This window comes from Mus caroli, chromosome X, assembly GCF_900094665.2.
Source record: "Mus caroli chromosome X, CAROLI_EIJ_v1.1, whole genome shotgun sequence".
In the NCBI taxonomy this organism is placed as follows: Eukaryota; Metazoa; Chordata; class Mammalia; order Rodentia; family Muridae; genus Mus; species Mus caroli.
The window spans coordinates 140,876,971-140,900,785 of NC_034589.1; the positions used below are offsets into that span (position 1 = coordinate 140,876,971).

The 23,815-nt window shown below is 40.1% G+C and overlaps 1 protein-coding gene across 6 annotated transcripts in view; it reads left to right on the top strand.

The window, feature by feature from the left end:
* Kdm5c (lysine demethylase 5C) overlaps positions 1–23,815 on the top strand; it is a 46,214-nt gene that overhangs the window by 3,601 nt on the left and 18,798 nt on the right. For 2 of the 6 annotated variants that reach the window (XM_021153599.2, XM_021153597.2), the window contains exons 2-12: positions 1,120–1,197; positions 3,020–3,142; positions 3,417–3,587; positions 5,434–5,568; positions 8,347–8,470; positions 8,569–8,750; positions 9,719–9,877; positions 11,892–12,011; positions 12,126–12,284; positions 17,093–17,274; positions 17,368–17,530. In XM_021153599.2, coding sequence (XP_021009258.1) covers positions 1,120–1,197; positions 3,020–3,142; positions 3,417–3,587; positions 5,434–5,568; positions 8,347–8,470; positions 8,569–8,750; positions 9,719–9,877; positions 11,892–12,011; positions 12,126–12,284; positions 17,093–17,274; positions 17,368–17,530 — 1,596 coding nt within the window. The remainder of the gene's footprint in view (positions 1–1,119; positions 1,198–3,019; positions 3,143–3,416; positions 3,588–5,433; positions 5,569–8,346; positions 8,471–8,568; positions 8,751–9,718; positions 9,878–11,891; positions 12,012–12,125; positions 12,285–17,092; positions 17,275–17,367; positions 17,531–23,815) is intronic. The other 4 variants (XM_029473065.1, XM_021153598.2, XM_029473067.1 and 1 more) reach the window with 2 other exon arrangements.

Here is a 23,815-nt window from a genome sequence, read left to right on the forward strand (position 1 = left end):
AGACAGGGTTTCTCTGTGTAGCCCTGGCTGTCCTGGCACTTACTTTGTAGACCAGGCTGGCCTCGAACTCAGAAATCCGCCTGCCTCTGCCTCCCTAGTGCTGGGACTAAAGGCGTGCACCACCACGCCCGGCTCCTTTTACCATTTCTTAAGCACTAGAGCTCCAGGGGAGAGAGAGGACTCTCTGGGGAAGTATTCATGAGGCTGTGGAAGGGGAGTCTTCATAGCTATCTTTTGGGTAGGACAGAAAAAGCTCCAGCTTGGCAGGGTAAAGCTTTCCCTACTTTCATTAATTTTTTCCTGGCTTCCCCTCTGTAAATTCTTGCATTCGTTGCCACCACTTTTGGGCTTCCCACTCACTCCCAGACTTCTTTCCCTGCCTCTTACAGCAGACAAGTATATGAGAGAGGACCCACAGGAAGCCTTTCCAACCTGGGGAGTGAGTAAGAGGTGCAGATTCATCTTCCTTGGTCTTCCCTGCAGTGTCTTCTGTTAGCCTTTAACTGAGAAAACAGACATTGATGGCCTAAAGTGTTAACCCCTGCCTGAACCAGAGATGAGCTACTCTGAATGTGTATTCATTGGTGGGATCAGATTTAGAGAGCAGATTTAGTGAGGAAGCCAGGGCAAGAATTCATATGCCCACCTTACAGATAAGAAAACAGATTCAGAAAGGTAAGAGCTCATAGCTAGTAAGCAGTAGAGTTACAATATGAACCCACATCTCCTGTCTCCAGGTCCTGCATGGTTGCCAGAACTCTAGGCTATGTGTCCTGCCCAGGGAAGGGTGACAATGTGGGTGTGAGGAGGGTTTGTGGTTAACTGATTTGAGCTTTTTATATTTGTCAAAATCCTAGCACTGTACTGTTGGGGAAGACAGAAGTTTACCAGGGCATGTACATGAGGCCTTGAATATGGGCCTGAGGGGCTTTTATGCCCTGTTATAAGCCTTAGGTAGAGTTGGGAGTGGGTCCATTTGAATGTTTCCCAGGTTGATAGATCTAAGGTGGCTAGAAGTTTTAGGAGGTATTAATGGATCATGGCGCTGCTTTTGATGCTGTCTGATCTTGCATTGAAGTGGGATAACCCAAGTTCCTTTCCCCCTTTTTTTCCTCCTAGGACTGGCAGCCACCCTTTGCTGTGGAAGTGGATAACTTCAGGTTTACTCCCCGAATCCAGAGGTTGAATGAGCTGGAGGTGAGATTAGCAGCTGGTGATGGGGTTTGGAGAAAGGATAAGCATGCCCAGGACGTAGAGGAAGCTTCGAAGCTCCAGATATAAGGGCAGGAATTCGAGTTTTTTATTTGATAGCCCAAAGGCTGGAAATGCTCTTTTTCCCCATAAAACTTTGTTATTTAAGAGTTTTCCCTATCAGTACCTACGTTACCTGGATCAGCAAAAGGTAGCTGAGACCTTCCTTCCTTGACCAGCTTATTGTGGCCTTATATATCTGATTTATCCATGGCTCTGTGCTTCTTACATTCCTTCTTTCATACTTGATAGAGTGGATGGTAAGGTAAAAGAGCACACAAACTGGTCTTTGTAAAGGCTGGAATGGTTAGTGTATATATTATATATATTTATGGTACTGGTATTCAGCTGGGCCCAGTACTCTACTAGAATATTTAATAAGACTCAAAGGTACATATTAATGGGAATTAATTAGTGGGAAGGGAACATACATTTAACTTGTATCTTCTATGAAAAATTCTAGAACTATACCTAAAACCAGCTTTATCATCCCAGAACAGTCTCAAGCCTGATATTGTTCAAGTCAGAACCAGAGTAATGTGTTGTATGTGGTATGAGTTCCTTGGAGAAATAAATGTAACTAGGTCTGTGGGTGGTACATCTGTGGGCAGGTATTACCTAGCACTGAACAAGGGCAGTCTTACAGAGGTTTCATGCTAGTTAATGAGGGGAGGAAGGAGCAGGGATGAGGCCAAGTTTAGAAAGATAAGGGGTTCAGATGGAAGGTGTTTGCCCCTTAAGCATTTTTACAGCCAAGGGGCTTTAGTTCATTTCTTACCATGAGTAGACCTTAATTCTTCTCAACTATGACTCAAAAAACTGACCTACATGTAACCTGGTTCTCTAGAAAAGGGCCTGGGACTCAAGTGGTAAAGTTACAGACTTAGGACCTTTGAGAACCCTTCTTAGGCCACTGAGATTTCAGGTAAGCATGGACAGCCTTATTCTAGGATCTTTCATCCATATCAGGTCTTGAGTTAGCCAGTATGTCATTTTAGTTCTTCAGGCCATTCTCATAATTCAGCCACTACAAAATATTTTATGTGGTACAAAAGGAGATGAATATGCTCTTCTGGAGCCCTATGTAGAACTTAGATACAATTCTGAAGTTTCTAGGTGGTTCTCACTGCTCTTCTTAATTCTGTATCTCTGGGGTAAGTGTGCTATTTTCCTTTTCCTATTGTTTGTTTTGAGACAGTGTCTCGAGTAACCCAGGCAGGCCTCAGATCTCATATGTAATGGAGGCTAGACTTGAACACATCTTCCTGCCTCTACTTTTCAAATGGTGGGATTACGGGTGTGAGCTACCATGCCTGGCACTTATTTTCTAATAAAAATATGGGGATGCAGTGAGTGGTACTCATTTGCTCAAATGCAGCAAATCAGTAGTAGCAGCGAGAAAGCAAAGCTTATAGGTATTTGATATTCATGTATCTTGGGGCTTGTGTGAATGAACTCTTTTGGCCCTGTTTTTTCATCTGTACAAGATATAATAATATATAGACAACCTTGTCACAAGAATGGGAGGAAAGATGTATAAAGACTAATGACCTTCTCCTGGGAAACGAGAGAAAAGCAAAGCCAAGGACTGTCTAGAGTCCAAATCTCATTTCATTGGGAGAAGTCTACTTTGTTCCCTTTCTCTTCCCCTAAGTTTTAGCCAGAAGATGGGTCACTGTGGAGTGTTGGGGGGAGGGGTGGGGTGGGATGGAGTATTGATGGTAATGGGTGGGTGGTGGCCAGTGTTTTTGAGCCATTTCTCCTTTAGGCCCAGACAAGAGTGAAACTGAACTATTTGGACCAGATTGCCAAATTCTGGGAGATCCAGGGCTCATCCTTAAAGATTCCCAATGTAGAACGGCGGATCTTGGACCTCTATAGCCTCAGCAAAGTAAGAACAGGTTTTTCTCAAATATTCAATAAACCCATGCTACTTTAGGACCCCTTTTGGTTTGGATACCGTGTCTCTGGGCTATAATGGAAGGGGTAGACTGGTAGCACATCAGCGTGTTTTACCACCTCTTGCAGCAGTTTGAGATTGGGAGAAGGGGTAGCTCCTGGTGAAGTGAGAGGCTGCAGTTGTTTTCCTTACCCTTCCTGTAGGCCTACCTTCTTGCATGGTCACATACACAGTGCATCATGTCCCTTCCTGCTCTTCCTTTCAGATTGTGGTTGAAGAAGGTGGTTATGAAACTATCTGCAAGGACCGTCGATGGGCCCGTGTGGCCCAGCGCCTCAACTACCCACCTGGCAAAAACATTGGTTCCTTGCTACGCTCTCACTATGAACGCATTGTTTATCCCTATGAAATGTACCAGTCTGGAGCCAACCTTGTGGTAAGGATGCCAGGCAGTAGTGGAGTTAAGGAGGTCTTGATCTGCGGGTACATATTGGCATACTTCTGGTTTTGTTTCTTTTTATTTTTTTAATTTGACATGAGGTCTTAATATGTGACAGGCTGGCCTAGAAGTTACCATGTAGTTAGCCCACTGACCATGTAGCTCAGACTGGACTTAAAACTCCTTTTTGGTGGGAAGTCTGGACGTGATTTCGTTATTTGGAATTTATTATAGTCCTTCAGTTCCCCAAGTATGGGATTTCAGCTACCATGTCCTGTTGTCTTAGATTCTCTTTTATTTTCTTTTGAGTCAGCGTCCTCTTATAGCCCTGGCTGGTCTCAAACTTTGTAGGTAAAGACAAGCTTGAAGCAAACAACAAAAAAAAAAAGCCAGATGTGTTGGCGCATGCCTTTAATCCCAGCACTCGGGAGGCAGAGGCAGGCGGATTTCTGAGTTGGAGGCCAGCCTGGTCTACAAAGTGAGTTCCAGGACAGCCAGAGCTACATAGAGAAACCCTGTCTCGAAAAACCAAAAAAAAAAAAAAAAAAAAAAGACAAGCTTGAACTCCTTCTCCTCCTTTCACTTTCCAGGTCACAGATTAGAGGCATGTACCACCATGCTGAGTTTGCCCACGTTAGGTAAATACTAACTGAGCTGTATCCCCAGATCCCTACCTTGAACTTTATAAATTACATTTATTGTGTGTGCATCCATGTATGTGGAGGTAAGAGGATAACTTTTGAGAACTTTGTTCTCTTTTTCCACCATGTGGGTCCCTGAGCCATGTTGCAGGTCCCTTGGCCTTGAACCCTTGATCCTCTTTTTCTCAGCTTCTTTTTTTTAGGATTTTATTTATTTATTTTATGTATATGAGTGCACTGTAGCTGTACTGATGGTTGTGAGCCATCATGTGGTTGCTGGGAATTTGAATTCAGGACCTCTGCTCATTCTCATTGGCCCAGCTCGCTGTAGCCCAGCTTGCTCTAGCCCTGATCACTCCAGCCTAAAGATTTATTTATTGTATCTACTGTCTTCAGACGCACCAGAAGAGGGCGTCAGATCTCGTTATGGATGGTTGTGAGCCACCATGTGGTTGCTGGGAATTGAACTCAGGACCTCTAGAACAGCAGTCAGTGCTCTTAACTGCCAAGCCATCTCTCCAGCCCTTTCTCAGCTTCTTAAGTGCTGGGACTATTCTATTGATTGATTGATTGTATGTGAGTACACTGTAGCTGAGCCATCTCTCCAGCCTGGGACTATACTTAATAGGATTGGTTCCATGGATTGGAAACTGAGAAAATTAGACCTTACCTTTTCCTAGTGATACTTTCTTATCTTCTGATAGTATCTGTAGTCAAAAGTCCTATCTGTAGAACCCTGGGTTCAGTTACCAGCACACACTCCTCCCCTACCAGAGCGGGTGGGAGGAGAAAAGAAGAAGAAAAAGCCTCCTTAGTGGTAGGCAAATGACTCATTGGGTTAATGTGCTTGCTTCCAAACTTGATGACCTGAGTTTGACCTGGAATGCACATGGTGGAGGGAGAGAACTGGCTCTCAGGGGTTGTCCTGTGACCTTTGCATGCCCACTGTGGCATGAATGCCACACTGCCACACACGCCACACACGCCACATACACACACAAAGTAAAAGTTTTTAAAAAGGGAATTAAAAAAAAAGAATTCCTAAAGTTTGTAAGGTGTCAGCAATAAAGACCGGTTGAACTGGGATTACTGGTGTTGGTCAGGGATATGGGCCACAACTTTGTCCATTGGCCAAAGGAAGGTTTTACTTTGGGGGCTGAGGTTCTGTGCCCTGGGCCTTACTCTTTACTTATTATCTCTAGCAGTGTAACACACGCCCATTTGATAATGAGGAAAAGGACAAGGAATATAAACCCCACAGCATCCCCCTCCGACAGTCTGTGCAGCCTTCCAAGTTCAACAGTTATGGACGACGGGCAAAGAGACTACAGCCTGATGTGAGTTCTTTTCTTCTTGCCACTTACAGGGGCTTTGGGGTGGAAAGACTCATGCTTGTTGACTGAAGCCTTGCAGAACATTGTTGCACTTGTTTTGTGCCTTAAGCATTAGCATGCCCTTTCTGGGCTTTTTGGTCATTTCTCTACTCAGTTTCGTTGGAGATGTATTTGAACTATACTATATTTTTGTATCTGCCCTGTGTGACTGGTTTGTTCCTTTCTTCAGAAAGTCTGCTCATAGAATAAATGTCCTTTTTCTTGTTTTCTTTCCTCTTTTTGAGATAGGGTTTCTCTGTATAACTCTGGCAGTATTTGTACTTGGCTCTGTAGACCAGGCTGACCTTGAACTCAGAGATTTACCTGCCTCTGCCTCCCAAAACCTAGGATTAAAGGTTTGCACCCCACACACTCAGCAATAATGTTACTCTATTTAATGTTTTTAATTGAAATAGGCTTAATTACATAATTTCCTTCCTCCATCTACTCCCATTTACTCTCCCTCAAATCCCTCATATGTGTGTATGTATGTATATGTATGTGTGTGTGTGTGTACATACATATATATATATATATACATATATATATATATATATATATATATATATATATACACACACACACACACACACACAGCAATCAGTATTTGCCTGTAGTTCTTTGTTTAGGGATGAGACCTCATGAAATCCCCTCCCACCTCTATGTTAACATTTTCACTGATAATACTATTGTTCTGATCTTATCTATGCAGCCATTTTTAAGAGAGACTTTCACAGCAGACTTCTTGGTGTTCTGGCTCTTAGAATCTTTTCATTTTCCTCCATGATATTCCCTGAGTCACAGATGGAAAAGCTATGTTGAAGATTTATTCACTGGGGCTGGGCTCCACAGGATCCATTGATATCTCTGCATTATGTCCGGTTGTGGTTTTCTGTGATAGTTTCCATTTGCTGAAAAGGGAGGCTTCTTTCGTAAGGAATGGTAGCTATATTTATTCAGGAAAGGTGGCTCAAACACCACTTTACTTCTATATATTATCCCTAAGCTATAAGGTAGAAGTTAATATTTTTATTTATAGCTGGTAAAACTGAGATTCTGCCTTTAATTCCCTTTCTTTTTTTTTTTAAAAAAGATTTATTTATTATTATATGTAAGTACACTGTAGCTGTCTTCAGACACTCCAGAAGAGGGCACCAGATCTCATTACAGATGTTTGCTTTCTCTGGCCCTGCTCCCTCCGGCTTTTCTTTTCCTTTCTTTCTTTCTTTCTTTCTTTCTTTCTTTCTTTCTTTCTTTCTTTCTTCTTTTCTTTTTTTTTTTTTTTAATGCTTTAAAAACTTCTTTCTTAGCTGGACGGTGGCGGTGCACGCCTTTAATCCGAGCACTTGGGAAGCAGAGACAGGTAGATTTCTGAGTTCGAGGCCAGCCTGGTCTACAGAGTGAGTTCCAGGACAGCCAGGGATATACAGAGAAACCCTGTCTCGAAAAAACAAAACAAAAAACCAAAAAAACAAAACCCTTCTTAGAGTTTTACAAAATTTTATGTATATGGGTGTTTACTTTCATGTATGTTTATGTACATGTGTGTGCCTGGTGCCCATGGATGCCAGAACAGGGTGTTGGATTTCCTGGAACTGGAGTTACCGATGATTGTGAGATGCCATGTGGATGCTGGGAATTGAACCTGGGTCCTGGAAGAACAGCTCATAGTGCCCCTGAGTCATCTCTCCAGCCCCTAGACGTATAATTTTTAATTCTGTTGTATGCCATGTGTTTTTGTGGAGAAGTATGAACATGTGAGTAAATTACCCATAGAGGCCAGAAAGAGTCTGATTCTTTGGAGCTGGAGTTATAGGTAATTGTAAGCTGCTTGCATGGGTACTCTTTAACAATTCAGCCATCTCTCTAGCTCCTGAAATTTTTTTTTAAGATTTATTTATTATTATACATAAGTACACTGTAGCTGCCTTTAGATACACCAGAAGAGGGCGTCAGATCTCGTTACAGATGGTTGTGAGCCACTATGTGGTTGCTGGGAATTGAACTCAGGACCTTCGGAAGAGCAGTCAGTGCTCTTACCCGCTGAGCCATCTCTCCAGCCCCACTCCTAAAATTTTTATAGTTATTTATTTGAAAATTTCATGTTTGTTTAAAGTATATCTTGATCATATACACCCTTCACCACCACCACCCCTTACTTCTTCCTGGATCCTCCAATTACATCTCCCAACTTCATGTCTTTTTAAAATTTTTTTAGTTAAGTAAAGTTTTTTAATCTACTGAGTTTAGTTTGTGTTGCTCATCATACATGGGTGTGTGGTCATCCACCAGGGCATGAGGAACCTACCAGTGGCCACTCCTTGCCCTGGCAACTGTCAGCTACTCAAAGCCCCTCACCTAGAGAAGGAACCTTAGGAACCCCTAATTTTTTTATTGTCATTATTAGATTTGTTGTGTGAGTGTGTATGTGTGTATATCTGTGGTTTTGCTTTGATAAGCAGGTACTAGAGAACAACTTACTAGAGTTGATTCTTCCCTTCTACCACCTGGGTCCCAGGGATTCAGCTCAGGTTGTCAGGCTTGATGACTTAGCCTGCTGAGTCATCTTGGTGTGCTTGAGTTCTTGGCATGAACTTGGATATATATATATATATATATATATATATATATATATATATATATATATATATTTTCATTTCATATTCTGAGCTTTTCTTTTAGGATTGGGTAGTCTGCTCCAAATAGTCATCTTGACTCATTTTTTTCCTACTTTCTTTGTAGCCGGAACCCACAGAGGAAGACATTGAAAAGAATCCAGAACTGAAGAAACTACAGATATATGGAGCAGGCCCCAAGATGATGGGGCTGGGCCTAATGGCCAAAGATAAGACTCTGCGGAAAAAAGGTGATGTCTAAGATACTAGGGGTGGCTTCATACAGAGGCAGGAGGCAGGACTGTAAATGTTTCAGATTTAAATTTAGAACCACTTTTTTCTCCTACAGATAAAGAAGGGCCTGAGTGTCCCCCTACTGTGGTGGTAAAGGAGGAATTAGGTGGGGATGTCAAGATGGAATCAGCCTCACCCAAGACCTTCCTAGAAGGCAAGGAGGAACTGAGTCATAGCCCTGAGCCCTGCACCAAGATGACCATGAGGCTTCGAAGGAACCACAGCAATGCCCAGTTTGTAAGGACCCAGCCCTGACTTCCTAGAGCTCTGCTTCTCATCCCTTCAGTGAGCATTTCTCCAGCATGGCACTGGACTAGGCTGCATTAAGTAGTAAAGTGGATCTAGAGGGCCCTGCCTACAGGCAACTTACTTAATTGGGGAAGATGAGGTCAGCTAATTTGGAACAAAAACCAAAACAGAGTAAATAGCTACTGTTCACATAAAGTGGTAGGAGGAGACTCCTATTGTCCAGTGCTTCAGGATAAAGGCTAAGATCTTCATTATCTTCATTATTGTGCATGATCCAGTCCCAGCTGACCTCTAACCTCATTGTCCACCACTGCCTACCTCACTTTCCAGCTATTGCTGTTCTGAATTACTTGTAGGTATATTCTTTTTTTTTTTTTTTTTCTGATGTACTAGTATTTCTTTCATAGTCTTACATTCCTTGTACATATGGTTTTTTCTGCCTCAAAGAATTGGTCTTTGTGCTCTGCTCCAATTGCCAAATACCAGCATGCTTTCAAGTTTCGGTTATTCCAGGTGTCCCCTTCAGAATGAAGTACTTCCTTGCAGTCCTCCCTCATCTCCAAGTAATACAAGTGCTGCTTGCTTTGCTGGATACCCAAAGTATTTCTTATGGGCTGCTATGGCTGTTTTCAGTTGTTATGAATAGAGTACTGTGTGCCTCTTGAAGGCAGATACTAGATTTTCCTCATCTCTGCCATAGAACACTATTTATTGAATGAATAAAACTGAGAAGACTGAAGACTTCTCATATCTGTATTTATCTGGGGAAGTGGTACATGCATTCAACTGAACTCCAGGCCTTGAATGACTAGCCTGTTTAGGGCCATGAACAACCCAGCCAGCAAACACCTCTGGCTTCTAACAGAGCTCTCTGGAACAGGATATTGTCTGGAGGGGCCTGGTGTTTGAAGACTAGGCAGGGTCTATATTCATAACCCTTTGCTTTTCTTTGGCAGATTGAGTCATACGTATGCCGAATGTGTTCCCGAGGAGATGAAGATGACAAACTCTTACTGTGTGATGGCTGTGATGACAATTACCACATCTTTTGCCTGCTGCCTCCTTTGCCTGAAATCCCGAAAGGTGTCTGGAGGTGTCCAAAGTGTGTCATGGCGGTAAGGCCTTCCCAGTCCCAGTTCACATGGGATATCTTTGCTTGCCTTTGTATAGTCTAAGGGGAGCCTTCTGCCTCAGCCATAGTATTACTGTATTTTGGGACCTCAAGCTCTGCAGAACTTTGTGAGAAAAAGAGAATGTAATTTATGCTCCTATCCTCTGGGAGCTCCCAGTCTATGGGGTATTACAATTAGATGGACTCTGTGTGATGGTGAACTATGTGTACTGACATGTAAGCAGATAGTAAAATTGATGTTAGAAACCCTGAGTTGAGCCTGGTCTACAAAGTGATTTCCAGGACAGCCAGGGCTATACAGAGAAACCCTGTCTTGAAAAAAAACAAAAACAAAAAAAAAAAAAAAAGAAAGAAAAAAAAAAAAAAAAAAAAAAAAAAAAAAAAAAAAGAAAGAAAGAAAGAAAAGAAAAGAAACCCTGAGTTGTAGTTGACCAGATAGGAAAGGTGGGTTTGTTGGTTGGTTGGTTGGTTTGGTTTGTTTGGTTGAGATAGGGTCTTATTCTGTAGCACAGTCTAGCCTCAAAATTCTATCAGTCCTTCTTCCTCAGCCTGCCAGAGGATTATGAGTATGAGCCACCATGCCCAGGGTAATTAAAGGTAGTGATTAAGAATGAGCTTTAAATGATAGGATTAACTAGCTATAGATAGACCATCTTTCTGGTAATTAAACTTAAGGATTTGAGCATGCTAAAGAAGTGCTCTCTACCACTGAGCTGGATCTCCAGGCTGTGTTTTTTTATTATTGTTTCAAATTCACTTTGTGGCCCAGGTAGGTTTTACATTTGGAGTCCCCCTCAGCCTTCAAAGTAACTGGAATTGTAGGCCTGCACCATTAGTCCTGGCTAGAAATAAAAACTTTTTAAACGGTCTTTTGATTCCCAAGTATTTTCTTTTTTCTGTCTTACATATAATTATCTTTAAGACACTTTTAAAAAAAATCTTGTTCTATAGTTTATAAAGCCCTCTAGGGCTGGAGAGATGGTTCATCTGTTAAGAGCACTGACTGCTCTTCCAGAGGTCCTGAGTTCTATTCCTAGCAACCACATGGTGGCTCACAACCATCTGTAATGAGATCTGATGCCCTCTTCTGGTGTATCTGAAGACAGCTACAGTGTACTCATCATATATAAAATAATGAAAATCTTTATAAAGACTTCTAACTTCATACTTTCTTCTGTATTAAATGAATTGAAGATAGGAAATTTTATCAAATGAATATAATGATTACTTGCTTTCCTCTTATTATGGTATTTAGATTTGGTTCATTTTCCAGGTAGGGAAACAGGATTTTGTAGGAACTGAGGTATTCAGGAGAGAATTTGCCTAGAGCAGGTAGGTGTAGTGTATTAAGGAGGAGCCACAATAGCAGCAGTGAGGGCCAAGTACAGGTGGTTGTGAGCACTATGTGGGTGCTGGGAACTGAACCTGGCTCTTCTGCAAGAGCAACAAGTGCTCTGAACTGCTGAGATATCTCTGCAGCCCCTGAGAGAAACAGTTTAAAGGAAAAAAGATTTTGGCTCACAGTTTTAGAGGTTTCAGCCCATTATGGGGAAGTGCTTATGGCTCAACTCACATTATTATAGCTCGAAATCAGAAAGACAAAGACAGTGTATGGCTGGGCAAAGATACTGCCTCCAAGGAACTCAACGTACAACCTACTTTCTACAACTAGGCCCCACCTGCAGAACACTATAGAACTTTCCAAAATAGCACTACCATCTTGGGACAAAGTCTTTAATAGGTGAACTTTTTGGGAAGGACACTTTAAACCCTAACAGTGAGCAGAAGTATGAGAGAGATGCCTGTGGCATGAATACACGTGATAAGCTCATGTGGGAAGGAGGAAAAGATAGAGCTGCAAAGCAAGGCTTTCCCTAGGATCCCGGAAGGCTGAGTGAGAGCAATTCTCCCTCCCTCCTTCTATCTCATGTTTCAGCTCCACTTGAGATGATTTGCTCTTTGCCTCTTTTTATGATTTGTTCTCATTTGGGTTCCAGGAGTGTAAGCGGCCCCCTGAAGCCTTTGGCTTTGAGCAAGCTACCCGGGAATATACTCTGCAGAGCTTTGGAGAGATGGCTGACTCCTTTAAAGCTGACTACTTCAACATGCCTGTACATGTAGGTGATGCAGGGCTGGGGTAGTGCTGAGACTAGGTTCATAGGCACTGGTACTGTACCTCCCTAAATTAATGTTGACAGGATAAGATGTCATTTACTATCCTGTTCCCCCAGATGGTACCCACAGAACTTGTAGAGAAGGAGTTCTGGCGGCTGGTGAATAGCATCGAGGAAGATGTAACTGTGGAGTACGGGGCTGACATCCATTCCAAAGAATTTGGCAGTGGTTTCCCTGTCAGTGACAGTAAGCGGCACCTAACCCCAGAGGAGGAGGTGAGTGGGTGATTCTTGTGGTTATATGTCAAGTTACATGAGCTTGGGCAAGTTATTTAGTGTCTGAAAGACATCGAAATCCCTTTTTATGCCTGCCTCAGGTAGTTACTTTGAAGTGTAGATGAAATGCTGTAAAGAACACAGCCTAGGTAGTATCTGGAATGTGCATGGATGAGATGCTGTTGTAAAAATTCTTCTCGCCAGGCGTGGTGGCGCACGCCTTTAATCCCAGCACTCGGGAGGCAGAGGCAGGCGGATTTCTGAGTTCGAGGCCAGCCTGGTCTATAAAGTGAGTTCCAGGTCAGCCAGAGCTATACAGAGAAACCCTGTCTCGGAAAAAAAAATTCTTCTCTCATACATTACATCCCAACCACTGTTTCACGTCCTTCCAGCCTCCTCACCTCATGTTCTCTCTCCCCCACATCCACTCCTCTTCAGAAAAAGAACAGGCCTCCCAAGGATATTAACTGACCCTCTGAGCCTGTTTCCTTATGTGTAATATGGGGATATTCCTACCTTTATTCTTTTTTCTAGTTGTTTTATTTTGGTTTTTGGTTTTGTTTTTCAAGACAAACAGGGTTGGGGGGGGGTGTGGGTGTAGCTCTGGCTGTCCTTGAACTCACTTTATAGATTAGGCTGCCCTCGAACTCAGAGATCCTCTTGCCTCTGCCTTCCAAGTGCTTGGGTTAAAGGCGTGTGCCACCACCACACAGCCTGCAAATTTGTTGTAAGAATGATGTGAGAAGTAGATAAAGTACCCTAAAGAGTGCTGGGTCTTTTCATACGTGTTCTGTAAGGAGGATTGGCATGTACAGGGAGAATTGAGAGTCCAGGCTTAACTGAATGCAAAAAAATGCATTTGGGTTCAGATTTTTGCTTATTTTGTTTTTGTTTCTGGCTTGTTAGGTTTTAATTTGAACTTTGGAAAATTGATGTATAAAAATATTGAAATTCCACATAATGGGGCTGGAAATATGGCTGCTTTTGCAGAAGACCCAAATTTGATCCAAGCACCCACATTGAGCAGCTCACTACTGGCTGTAACTCTAGCTCCAGGGGATCCAACAACATTTTTTTCTGGCCTCTATGTGTGCTTAGGTAGAACACATGCATACACTTAGTTAAAACTAAAAATTAATCTCAAGAAATAAATTACTTGTATTTATAGGATACCATGTGATGTTTCTAAAACATAACTACATTGTGTGAGCCAGTGCATATTCTGAAACATTTTTTATTGTGAAAAAATTCAAAATCTTTTCATAAAGCTTTTTTTTTTTGACACTATTTTTTTTTTAAAGGTGACTTTTTTTTTTTTTTTAAGATTTATTTATTGATTATATGTAAGTACACTGTAGCTGTCTTCAGACACTCCAGAAGAGGGAGTCAGATCTCATTACAGATGGTTGTGAGCCACCATGTGGTTGCTGGGATTTGAACTCAGGTCCTTTGGAAGAGCAGTCGGGTGCTCTTACCCACTGAACCATCTCACCAGCCCTTCATAAAGCTTTTTAAAGTATATAGTACATAATTGTATCTAGTCGTCCCTCTGTGCAATAATAGATAAGAATGTCCCGCTTCTGTCTAGCTTTAACTTAGTATCAATCTTTTTGTGAATCTCTCTCCCCTTGTGCTCTCCTGCTTCTAAGAACCAACTTTTTACTTTAAATATCAAAGAAATCAACTTTTTTATATTCCACATTGGACTGAGATCACATGGCACTGACCCTTCCTGTGCCTGGGTTATTTTACTTAATGTAGTGGTCGTCAGTTCCATCTGTGCTGTCACAAATAATATGATTTTATCCTTTTTAATGACTGAATAGCATTCCAGTGAGTATATTATATATTACATTTTCTTTAGTTTAGACATCTTAGGCAGGTTTTCTTTCCTTGGCTGTTTTGTAAATAGTGTACAGTAAACATGGGAGTGCAGATATCTTTTCAAAATGCCAATTTTGTTTCTTTTGGTTATAGAACCTGTAGTAGAATTGCTACATCATATAGTAGTTTTATTTTCAAAGGTTTGAAGAACTTCCCTGTTTTTAACTACAATATTTGGGGCTTCCCACATCATTGCTAGTGTTTATGATCATTTTGCTATACTGGAGACTGAACCCAGGGCTTTGTGCACTCTACCACCTGCTTTCATCCCTTGTCTGTCTGTCTGTCTTTTTTTTTTTTTTTAATTTACCAAAACTTTAATGTAGAAAACTTATAAGTAAAAATCATCACGTAAAACTGTTTTTGTTTTTTGATTAAAGTTTTTGGTTTTGTTTTGAGACAGGGTTTTTCTCTGTGTAGTCTTGGCTGTTCTGGAATTTACTCTGAAACCAGGCTAGCCACAAACTCAGGGACCCGGCTGCCTTTGCTGCCTTTGCCTCCCAAGTGTTGGAAATAAAGATGTGCGCCACCATGCCCAGCAATAAAAGTCATCCATACTGAAGCCGACTGATAACTTGTGGGCTTGGCTTGTGTTTCTTTAAGGATTAATTATATTGAACATTTTTCATATACTTGTTTGCTGTTTATATGTCATCATTTTAACAATTATTGAATCTTTCAATTGTTGGTAACTGTTTATCTACTATATTTTAAATCTGGTTTTATCTGTTTTTTTGAGGTTTTTTTTTTTAAAACAATTTTTAAATTGTTAATGTCTTGTTAGGCAAATAGTTTGCAAATACTTGTTCAGTATATTGTCTTTTTGCTTTTGTGTGTGTGTGTGTTACTCTTTTTGTTTAGCTTTTTGAGTTTTGGCTTCATGATTTTTTTTCTCCTTTGAAACCAGGTCTTGCTATGTAGCCCTGGCCTGGGCTCCTGTTAAACTTCTATGGCAGTCTTTCTTTTTCCTCAGCCTTCTGAATGCTGGGATTCCAAGCATGAATAACTAGCTTGCTTTTTTGTTTCCTTTGCTGTGCAGAGCTTTTTAGTTTGTTACAATAACATTTATCTTGTTTTGTTGTTTCTTGTGCTTTTCATGTTTTGTATAAGAAATTGTTGCCCATTTCAATGTCCTGAGATAATAAGATAAATGTTCAATTTATCTCATAAATTCATAGTTAGATCTTTTTCATTCTCTCTCTCTCTCTTGTCTCTCTCTCTCTTGTCTCTCGTCTCTCATCTCTTGTCTCACTCTCTCTCCCTCTCTCTCTCGTCCTGAAACTCACTATGTAGACCAGGCTGACCTTAAATTCAGAGATCTGTCTGCTTCTGCCTCCAGAGTGCTGGAATTAAAGGTGTATGCCATCACTGCCTAGCTGTAGTTTTAAGACTTATACTTAAGGGCTGGTGAGATGGCTCAGCAGGTAAGAGCACTGACTGCTCTTCCAAAGTTCATGAGTTCAAATCCCAGCAACCATATGGTGCCTCACAACCATCCGTAACGAGATCTGACACCCTTTTCTGGAGTGTCTGAAGTCAGCTACAGTGTACTTGCATATTAATAAATAAATAAATCTAAAAAAGAAAAAGAAAAAAAAAGACTTACACTTAAGTTTTCATCTGTTTATAGTTTACTTTTATTACTGAGTAGGGGTCTATTTTTATTCTTTTGCATATAGCTACATCAATTTATGTAGCATTATTTATTAGAAAGACTATCCTTTGTTTATTTGTTAAATTGTTTTGGTGAGACGGGGCTTCAATTTATAGCCTTGGCTAGCCTAGAACCCACTATGTAGACCAGACTGAGTTTGAATTCACAGAGGTCTGTCTGTGTCTGCTTCCTGAATGCTGGGATTAAAGGCATGTATTGCTGCATACAGTTTCATTATTTTTTGACAAAGGCTATTTCAGTGTAGACCAGACTAGCCTCAAATTTGTGAACTTCCTGTCTCAACCTCCCAATTGCTAACATTAACTGGTATGTACTACTTCAAGTTCCTAGGACTTGGTAAAAACCAGTTTGCAGAGCAGGCCTTATGGTAGATATATATACATAATCTTTATGAAATTAAAGTGAATTGAATTGAAAATTCCTATGTGTGCATTTGGGGGGAAGAAGCAGAGAAGACTCATACGTTGTTTGGTATGATGCCAATATTAAGGCTCCCTGTACGAAAGCAAATAACTAAGTTCTTGTTGAGTGTGATCATTCAACATCTGTAATCTCAGCCTTCAAGAGGCTCAGGTGGCTTACTTACTATGACATTGATGTTGGCCTGATCTACAGAATGAGGTTTTGTCTTAAACCAAAAAAAAAAAAAAAAATGAAGCTAAAGAGATGGTTTAATTGCTAAAGTGACTGTTCTGTAAGCACGAGGATCCAAATTTGGATCCCTAGAAACCAAATAAAAGCAGGGTGTACTAATAGCTTGCCTCTTTAACCACTAGTGCTGAGGGAAGGCAGGCAGAGCCAATTTTGGCAACTGCTGAACTTTGGGGTCATTGATAGGTCCTCTCTCAATAACATTCTCAATAACATAGAGAATGATAGAGGAAGATACCTGATGTTGACCTCTGGCCTCCACATGTATATTCACACTTGTGTACCCACACAAACATACACTGAAAATGCACTACACACACACACACACACAAATGTAAAAAAAAAAAAAAATGCTGGGCTTGGTAGTTTTCACCTATGATCCCCAGTTACTCAGGAGGTTGAGGCAAGAGGATCATAAGCTCAAGGCCTGCTAGGGTAACTTAGTGAGACTGTGTCTCAAAGTAGAAGGAACTCAGGTTACAGTGATAGAACATTTGCCTAGCATTTGTGATCCCAAAGTTCAATCCTCAGTCCTGGGGCAGAAACTCAGTTCCTTAGCATAATCCTCATCCTTCTGTACAAACACTTGACCTGACAGGAGTATGCTACAAGTGGTTGGAACCTGAATGTGATGCCTGTATTGGAGCAGTCTGTACTGTGCCACATCAATGCAGATATATCTGGCATGAAGGTACCATGGCTGTATGTGGGAATGGTCTTCTCAGCCTTTTGCTGGCATATTGAAGATCACTGGAGTTACTCTATTAACTACCTCCACTGGTGAGTGGGGCTTTGGCAAGCTGGGGAGGTAGTCAGGGTGATCTCCCTACATAACTATGCACATGACCATTCTATGTCCTCTAACATGAACAGGGGTGAACCAAAAACCTGGTATGGAGTCCCATCGCTTGCAGCGGAACACTTGGAAGAAGTGATGAAGAAGCTGACACCTGAGCTTTTTGATAGCCAGCCTGATCTCCTTCACCAACTTGTCACCCTCATGAATCCTAACACGCTCATGTCCCATGGTGTGCCGGTGAGTGCCCAGAAACCATAAGGAAGGTTTCACCATAAGTGATGTACTGATGACTTTTGTGCTAGTAATTGTAGTCTTCACTTGTGATTTATCCCTGCTTTTTCTTATTCCTGTTCTGCCTTGATTGGACTGTTTTGAGGTCTGTGATCATCATGGTTGGTTAGATATGCAATGTGATAGTGAGTTCTTTCCATGGGTTTGAGGGATACTTTAGGCTACCTTAGGGATAGCTTGTTATCATCTCTAGGTTCTAGCTAGTAAAAAAGGGAAATGGAGAAAGGACAGGTTTAGAAAGTCTTTTTGCCAGGCAGTGGTTAGCACGCCTTTAATCCCAGCACTTGGGAGGCAGAGGCAGGCAGATTTCTGAGTTTGAGGCCAGCCTGGTCTACAGAGTGACTTCCAGGAAAGCCAAGGCTATACAGAGAAACCCTGTCTCAAAAAAAAAAAAAGAAAGAAAAAAGAAAAAGTCTTTTTGCTTTTCTTTTTAATTATATATATTTTTGTGTGTATGTGTGTGCCTATGTTTCTGTATATGCACCACGTGTGTGCTGTGCCCATGGAGGCCAGAGAAGAAGGGTGTTAAATCTCCTGGAATAGAAGTTATAGGTGGTTATGAGCCACTATGTGAGTGTTGAGAACCAAACTCTTCAAGAGTAGCAAGTTCTCTTATCCGCTGAGCCATCTCCCCAGCCTGTCCTCTTCAGTATCTCTGGGCTCTGGATTAGCAGTATACATTCTAATCCAAATCACCTGTGATTTTTGTTTTAACTTGGCAGGCTACAGTTTTGTGTGGTGATTTTTTTTATTATTTGTAAGTTTTGTACAATAAAGTTTTGGTAATGTAATAAAAAAAGTTTTTTAAAAAGTTTTGGTAAATTAAAAAAAAAAAGAAAAAGAGACAGACAGACAAAGGATGAAAGCAAATGGTAGAGTACTTGCCTAGCATGCACAAAGCCCTGGGTTCAGTCTCCAGTATAGCAAAATGATCATAAACACTAGCAATGATGTGGGAAGCCCCAAATATTGTAATAAAAACAGGGAAGTTCTTCAAACCTTTGAAAATAAAACTACTATATGATGTAGCAATCTTTTTTTTTAAGATTTATTTATTGTATGTTAGCACACTGTTGCTTCTTTCAGACACACCAGAAGAGGACATCAGATCCCATTACAGATGGTTGTGAGCCACCATGTGGTTGCTGGGAATTGAACTCGGGGCCTCTGGAAGAGCAGTCAGTGTTAACTGCTGAGCCATCTCTCCAGCCCATGATGTAGCAATTCTACTACAGGTTCTATAACCAAAGGAAACAAAATTGGCATTTTGAAAAGATATCTGCACTCCCATGTTTATTGTAACACTATTTACAAAACAGCCAAGGAAAGAAAACCTGCCTAAGATGTCTAAACTAAAGAAAATGTAATATATAATATACTCACTGGAATGCTATTCAGAAATTAAAAAGGATAAAATCATATTATTTGTGATAGCACAGATGGAACTGGTGACCACTACATTAAAGCTTTGTTTAAGTCTTTGTACCATATCATGTGTGTCCTCCAACCCCAACCCCAATATACACACTTCCCTTCCTTTGGAAAAGGTCATTTATTTTTAAAAAGCATATCTCCTTTCCCCAAAATGGAAAATTGATCACATTTCCGTGGTGGGGTTTTTTTTTATGTCAAGTTTGATATATCAGTAAAACTGTGAATTTATAATTTCTTGTATGTATTTCTAGCTTAATACCTATTAGTCACATGTGGCCACCGAGCATTTCAGATGTGGCTAGTCCCATATCAAATGTACTGAGAGTATAAAATGGATGTTGTAATTCAAGATTTAGTATTAATGTAAAGTATAGAGTATCTCATGAATACTTTTGTTTACAACCTAAACACCGAGACAACAATATTCTGGCTTTGTTAAGTAAAATACATTAAAATTATTTTATCTGTTTTTTCAAACTTTTTAATTTATATTTTATTTTTTTTAATGTGGCTACTAAAGAATTTTAAAATAGCCAGGCATGATGTTATGTGCCTTATAACATGAACTGTTTGAGAAGCTGAGTCAAGAGTTCAATGCCTGTAGCTCAGCAGAACATTTGTCTAGCATTCACAAGGGCCTGTGTTCAGTATCTGTGATCTAGCAGTACCAGGCAAGGAAAGAAACTTTTTCCAAGTACCTTTGTGCTTAGAAATATACTTGGTATATTTCTCTTGACAGTGCTGGTCTATAACTACTATTGTATTTTTTAAAAACAACTTTATTGCAGTATGACCTGTATTCTGTAAAATTCATCCATTTTAAGTGTATAACCTAGATGTCCTTAGAGATGTTTGCTGTTGTCACTGTAATTCAGTTTTAAAACATTTTTGCCACCCCAGGAAAACCCCTTATTCACAGTCATTCTCCATTCTATCCTATAAAACTAGGTGACTTTTCTGGTTCTATATTTGCCTTCCTTGCTTGTTCATACAAGTAGAATACTGTTTGGTCTTTTGTGGGGGGCTTCTCTCAGTGGGTCTTAGAGACCTGAGTTTGATCTCCAGGGTCCATATGGTGAAAGAACCATATTTCTCATTTTTAATAGCTGTAGAATAGAATGACTACTTCTTGTTGTTTGTTTTGTTGTTGAGTTACTGTTTCACTGTGTAACCTAGGCCAGCCTTAAACTTGTTAGGTAGTTCAGCCTGACATCAAACTTGTGATTCTCCTACATTAGCCTTCTAGATGCTGAGCTTGTCGAAATGTACCTGGAAATGTATCTGGATAGGTGTGCTTTTTAAAAAGTACCACGAAACAAACAGAAAAGTAACACTGGCAAAAATAAGCTGAAGAGGAAATTAGGAACATTCTTTTCCTGCTCTGCTAGCTGAGGCTTCTCTGGAACTTGGTTTTTACATCTATGAAATTATAAAATAGATATTGCTAAAGTACTTTCTGTGTGTAAAGCCACTGGTCACCACCCTGAAGGTCAATAACACGATTCCTGCCTTGGGTGTGTACCCACAAGTAAAAAAAGAGAACAGTAAACAATTAAAATAAGTTGGGAGACACCATAGAACAGCAGAGTGGGCCTTTTAGGATTTGTGTTATCTGGACCAGGTTTGTAAACGTATTTAAGAAGTTTCACAAATTTTTAAAAGATGAACGTTTGGGGCTATCCATTTCACAGTCCTATTTAAAAGAGTAAGAATTTGCCTGCTAAACTTTATCTATGTAATCATGAAATTTATTCTAGAGGCTTTGGGTGAGGCATGCTGTACGTAGAGTTGTTGTTGTTGTTGTTGTTGTTGTTGATATTATTTACAAAACATTTCTGGTGATTGGTGGAAGCCATAGCAATAATAAAAGCAAGAAGTGTTTTGAGGCTGACTTCATTTAAGAAGAAAATGTGATGGTGCTACATCATCAATAGGAAGATTTCTATTAGCTATTGATATGCTTCACATTTTTCTGGAATTGTAGCAGATTTACTGAGCTACAACCCAGATTCTTGATATGTGTTAGCAGCTTAGTGAGATGGCTATGTAGCTCAAAGATCGTGGCTTTAATTTCTAGCACCAAGGAAATAATAATAATAAAAGAAAGAAAGAAAATGGACTTTTCAGGGAGAATTTGATTCTTAACCCAGCATTTATCCTTTCACTACGCATTAAATGTTCATTTTAAAACATTTTGTGAAACTTCTTGGTTAAAGAAACAAATTAAACAAGTAAATGGCTACTTCTGCTTCTTATTGAGACCCAGTAAAATGACAAAAACTGATTTGAAAAAGATAAATCATAAAGATGGAAAAAACAGGACACAATGATAAAATTCTTTTTTTTTTAAATTGACGTTAAAAAATTATTTTTACCTTTGTGCCTGAGTGTTTTTCCTGCATGTATTTATGTGTACTATGTGTGTGCCTGTGCGTGAGGAAGTCAGAAAGTATCAGATCCCCAGAACTGACTATAATTACAGATAGTTGGGAGCTACCATGTAGGTACTAGGAATCAAATCTGAGTTTTCTATAAGAATAGCAAGTGTTAACCATTGAGCCATCTTTCCAGCCCCAACAATAAAAGTCTTAACGCTAAAAAGGAGACACTACAATTCAGTCTGTTTTTTAAGAAATTAGATTTATTTTACTTTTGTGTATATGTGAGTATGTGTGTATGAGCATGTACATGGTGGGGGTGCAGGGGAGCTGCCCTTGGAGGCCAATAGATGATTAATCCCCTGGTCCTGGAGTAACAGGAGGCTGTAAGCTGCCAGATGTGGGTACTGGAAACCCAACTCAAGTCTTTTCTAGATCAACAAATATTCTTAACCACTGAGCCATTTCTCCAGCCCCAATCAATTGAATCTTGAGCCCCTACTGAGAAAATAAGAACCAACATGATTTAATACTTTATGATCACTTAAGGGCTATACTCAGCAGTACCTGGCATTCTGGGGGTAATAGTGGATGGTTTCATGTCCATAAAAGAAACTGAGTTTCCATCATTTTATCTGATATGTGACATCACCTCACATATTTCTGAAGATTTATTTCTGAAAAAATTAGAACAGAGGATTGAGATCTCCATGGTATAGCTAGTACAGTTAAAGGTGGTTTTACTCTAATCAGGGTAAAAACAGGATTCATCTTTGTGTACATACTGGATCCTGGCCACTTTCCTCATTTGCCTATTAGTTTGTTGAAAACTGGGTCATTTCCTGCAGACAGAAAGTAGGAGTATTTTTAGAAGGGAAGGGGAATTTGAGAATCTGACTGGTGTAAGAAGAAAACAACTCTCTAGAATTCCCCAGATCATTCTGCAGTGAAGCTCACAAGTTGATAAATGTCACCTATGTACTTTTGGGAGTGGAGCTTTCATTCAGCCTTTTTTGTTGTTGTTTTTTGTTTCTTAAGAATAAGTAGGGAGGGGCTGGAGAGATGGCTTAGCGGGTAAGAGTGCTAACTGCTCTTCCAAAGGTCCCGAGTTCCAATCCCAGCAACCATATGGTGGCTCACAACCATCCGTACCATTCGGACATCTAGAGTGTCCGAAGACAGCTACAATTTACTTACATATGATGAATAAATAAGTCTCTCTCTCTTTTTTTTTTTTTTAAGAGCTAAACTCAGGTCTTCTTTAAAAAAGAAAACGGGGGCTGGAGAGATGGCTCAACAGTTAAGAGCACTGACTGCTCTTCCGAAGGTCCTGAGTTCCAATCTCAGCAACCACATGGTGGCTCACAACTATCTGTAATGAGATCTAACGCCCTCTTTTGGTGTGTTTGAAGACAGCTACAGTGTACTTACATATAATAAATAAATCTTTAAAAAAGAAAAAAGAAAACAAAAACAAAAGAATAAGTAGGGAACCCTAGATTATCAGGTAATCAAAATGAAACAAACAAAAAAACCTAAGAAAAAAATAGAACCAAATAGTAAGAAAGCAACTTAGAGAAATTGGCTTGCCAGGAAGGAGTAAACTTTAAAAGGAAAACAGACTCTACTAACATGATCAAATATTCATTATTTTGCTTTCATAGATCCATGGTCAACTGCAGCCCAAAGATACTCAGTAAGAAATTCCAGAATTGAACAATTGCTTTAAAATTATATATATATATTTTTTTTTTGTATAAGGTCGTGAGATCTAATGTTACTGTACTCTGTCCTAAGGCCCTACCTGAGGCATCAATCTGTTTGTCCATTGCACCATGCCCTAGATGCTACCCATATTGTTAGTCACTGAGTCTGTCTTGGTTAGTTGACTACCAAGATATGGTAGTGCTTGCTTTCAAACAACCTTTGACTTACATAATAATATCCTTAAGTGTAAGAGTAGTGATGTAGGGAGGTCCGATAAGTATAACAAGAGAAGTTTATTTTTTTCTGTGAAGTTTCAACTTAAAGAAAAAAATATATAAGCTGAGGTTGCTAAGATCTTATAAAGTGGGGAAAAGGGTGCCAGGTTTGTCACACTGCAGACTGCAAAGAGTACATTGTTAAGATGTCCCCATCAAATTCCCATTTATATGTATATGTAGGAAAAACATACATTTATATGTATGTTATATATGGGGGGCTTCCACAAAGAGTCTTGAATAAGAGGGACTGCCTCTGAAAAGTGGTATGCTGTTTCAAAAACTATATAGAGAAACTACTGAGCTCTTGGGGCATTGAAATTTTGATAGCAAAAGTGAAATCCAGAAAAGGGGGGAAGTACTTGAAATAATAGGATGAAAAGATAAAAATGAGAAAAGGTAGGAAAAACGTTATAAAATCTGTATAGTATCAGATA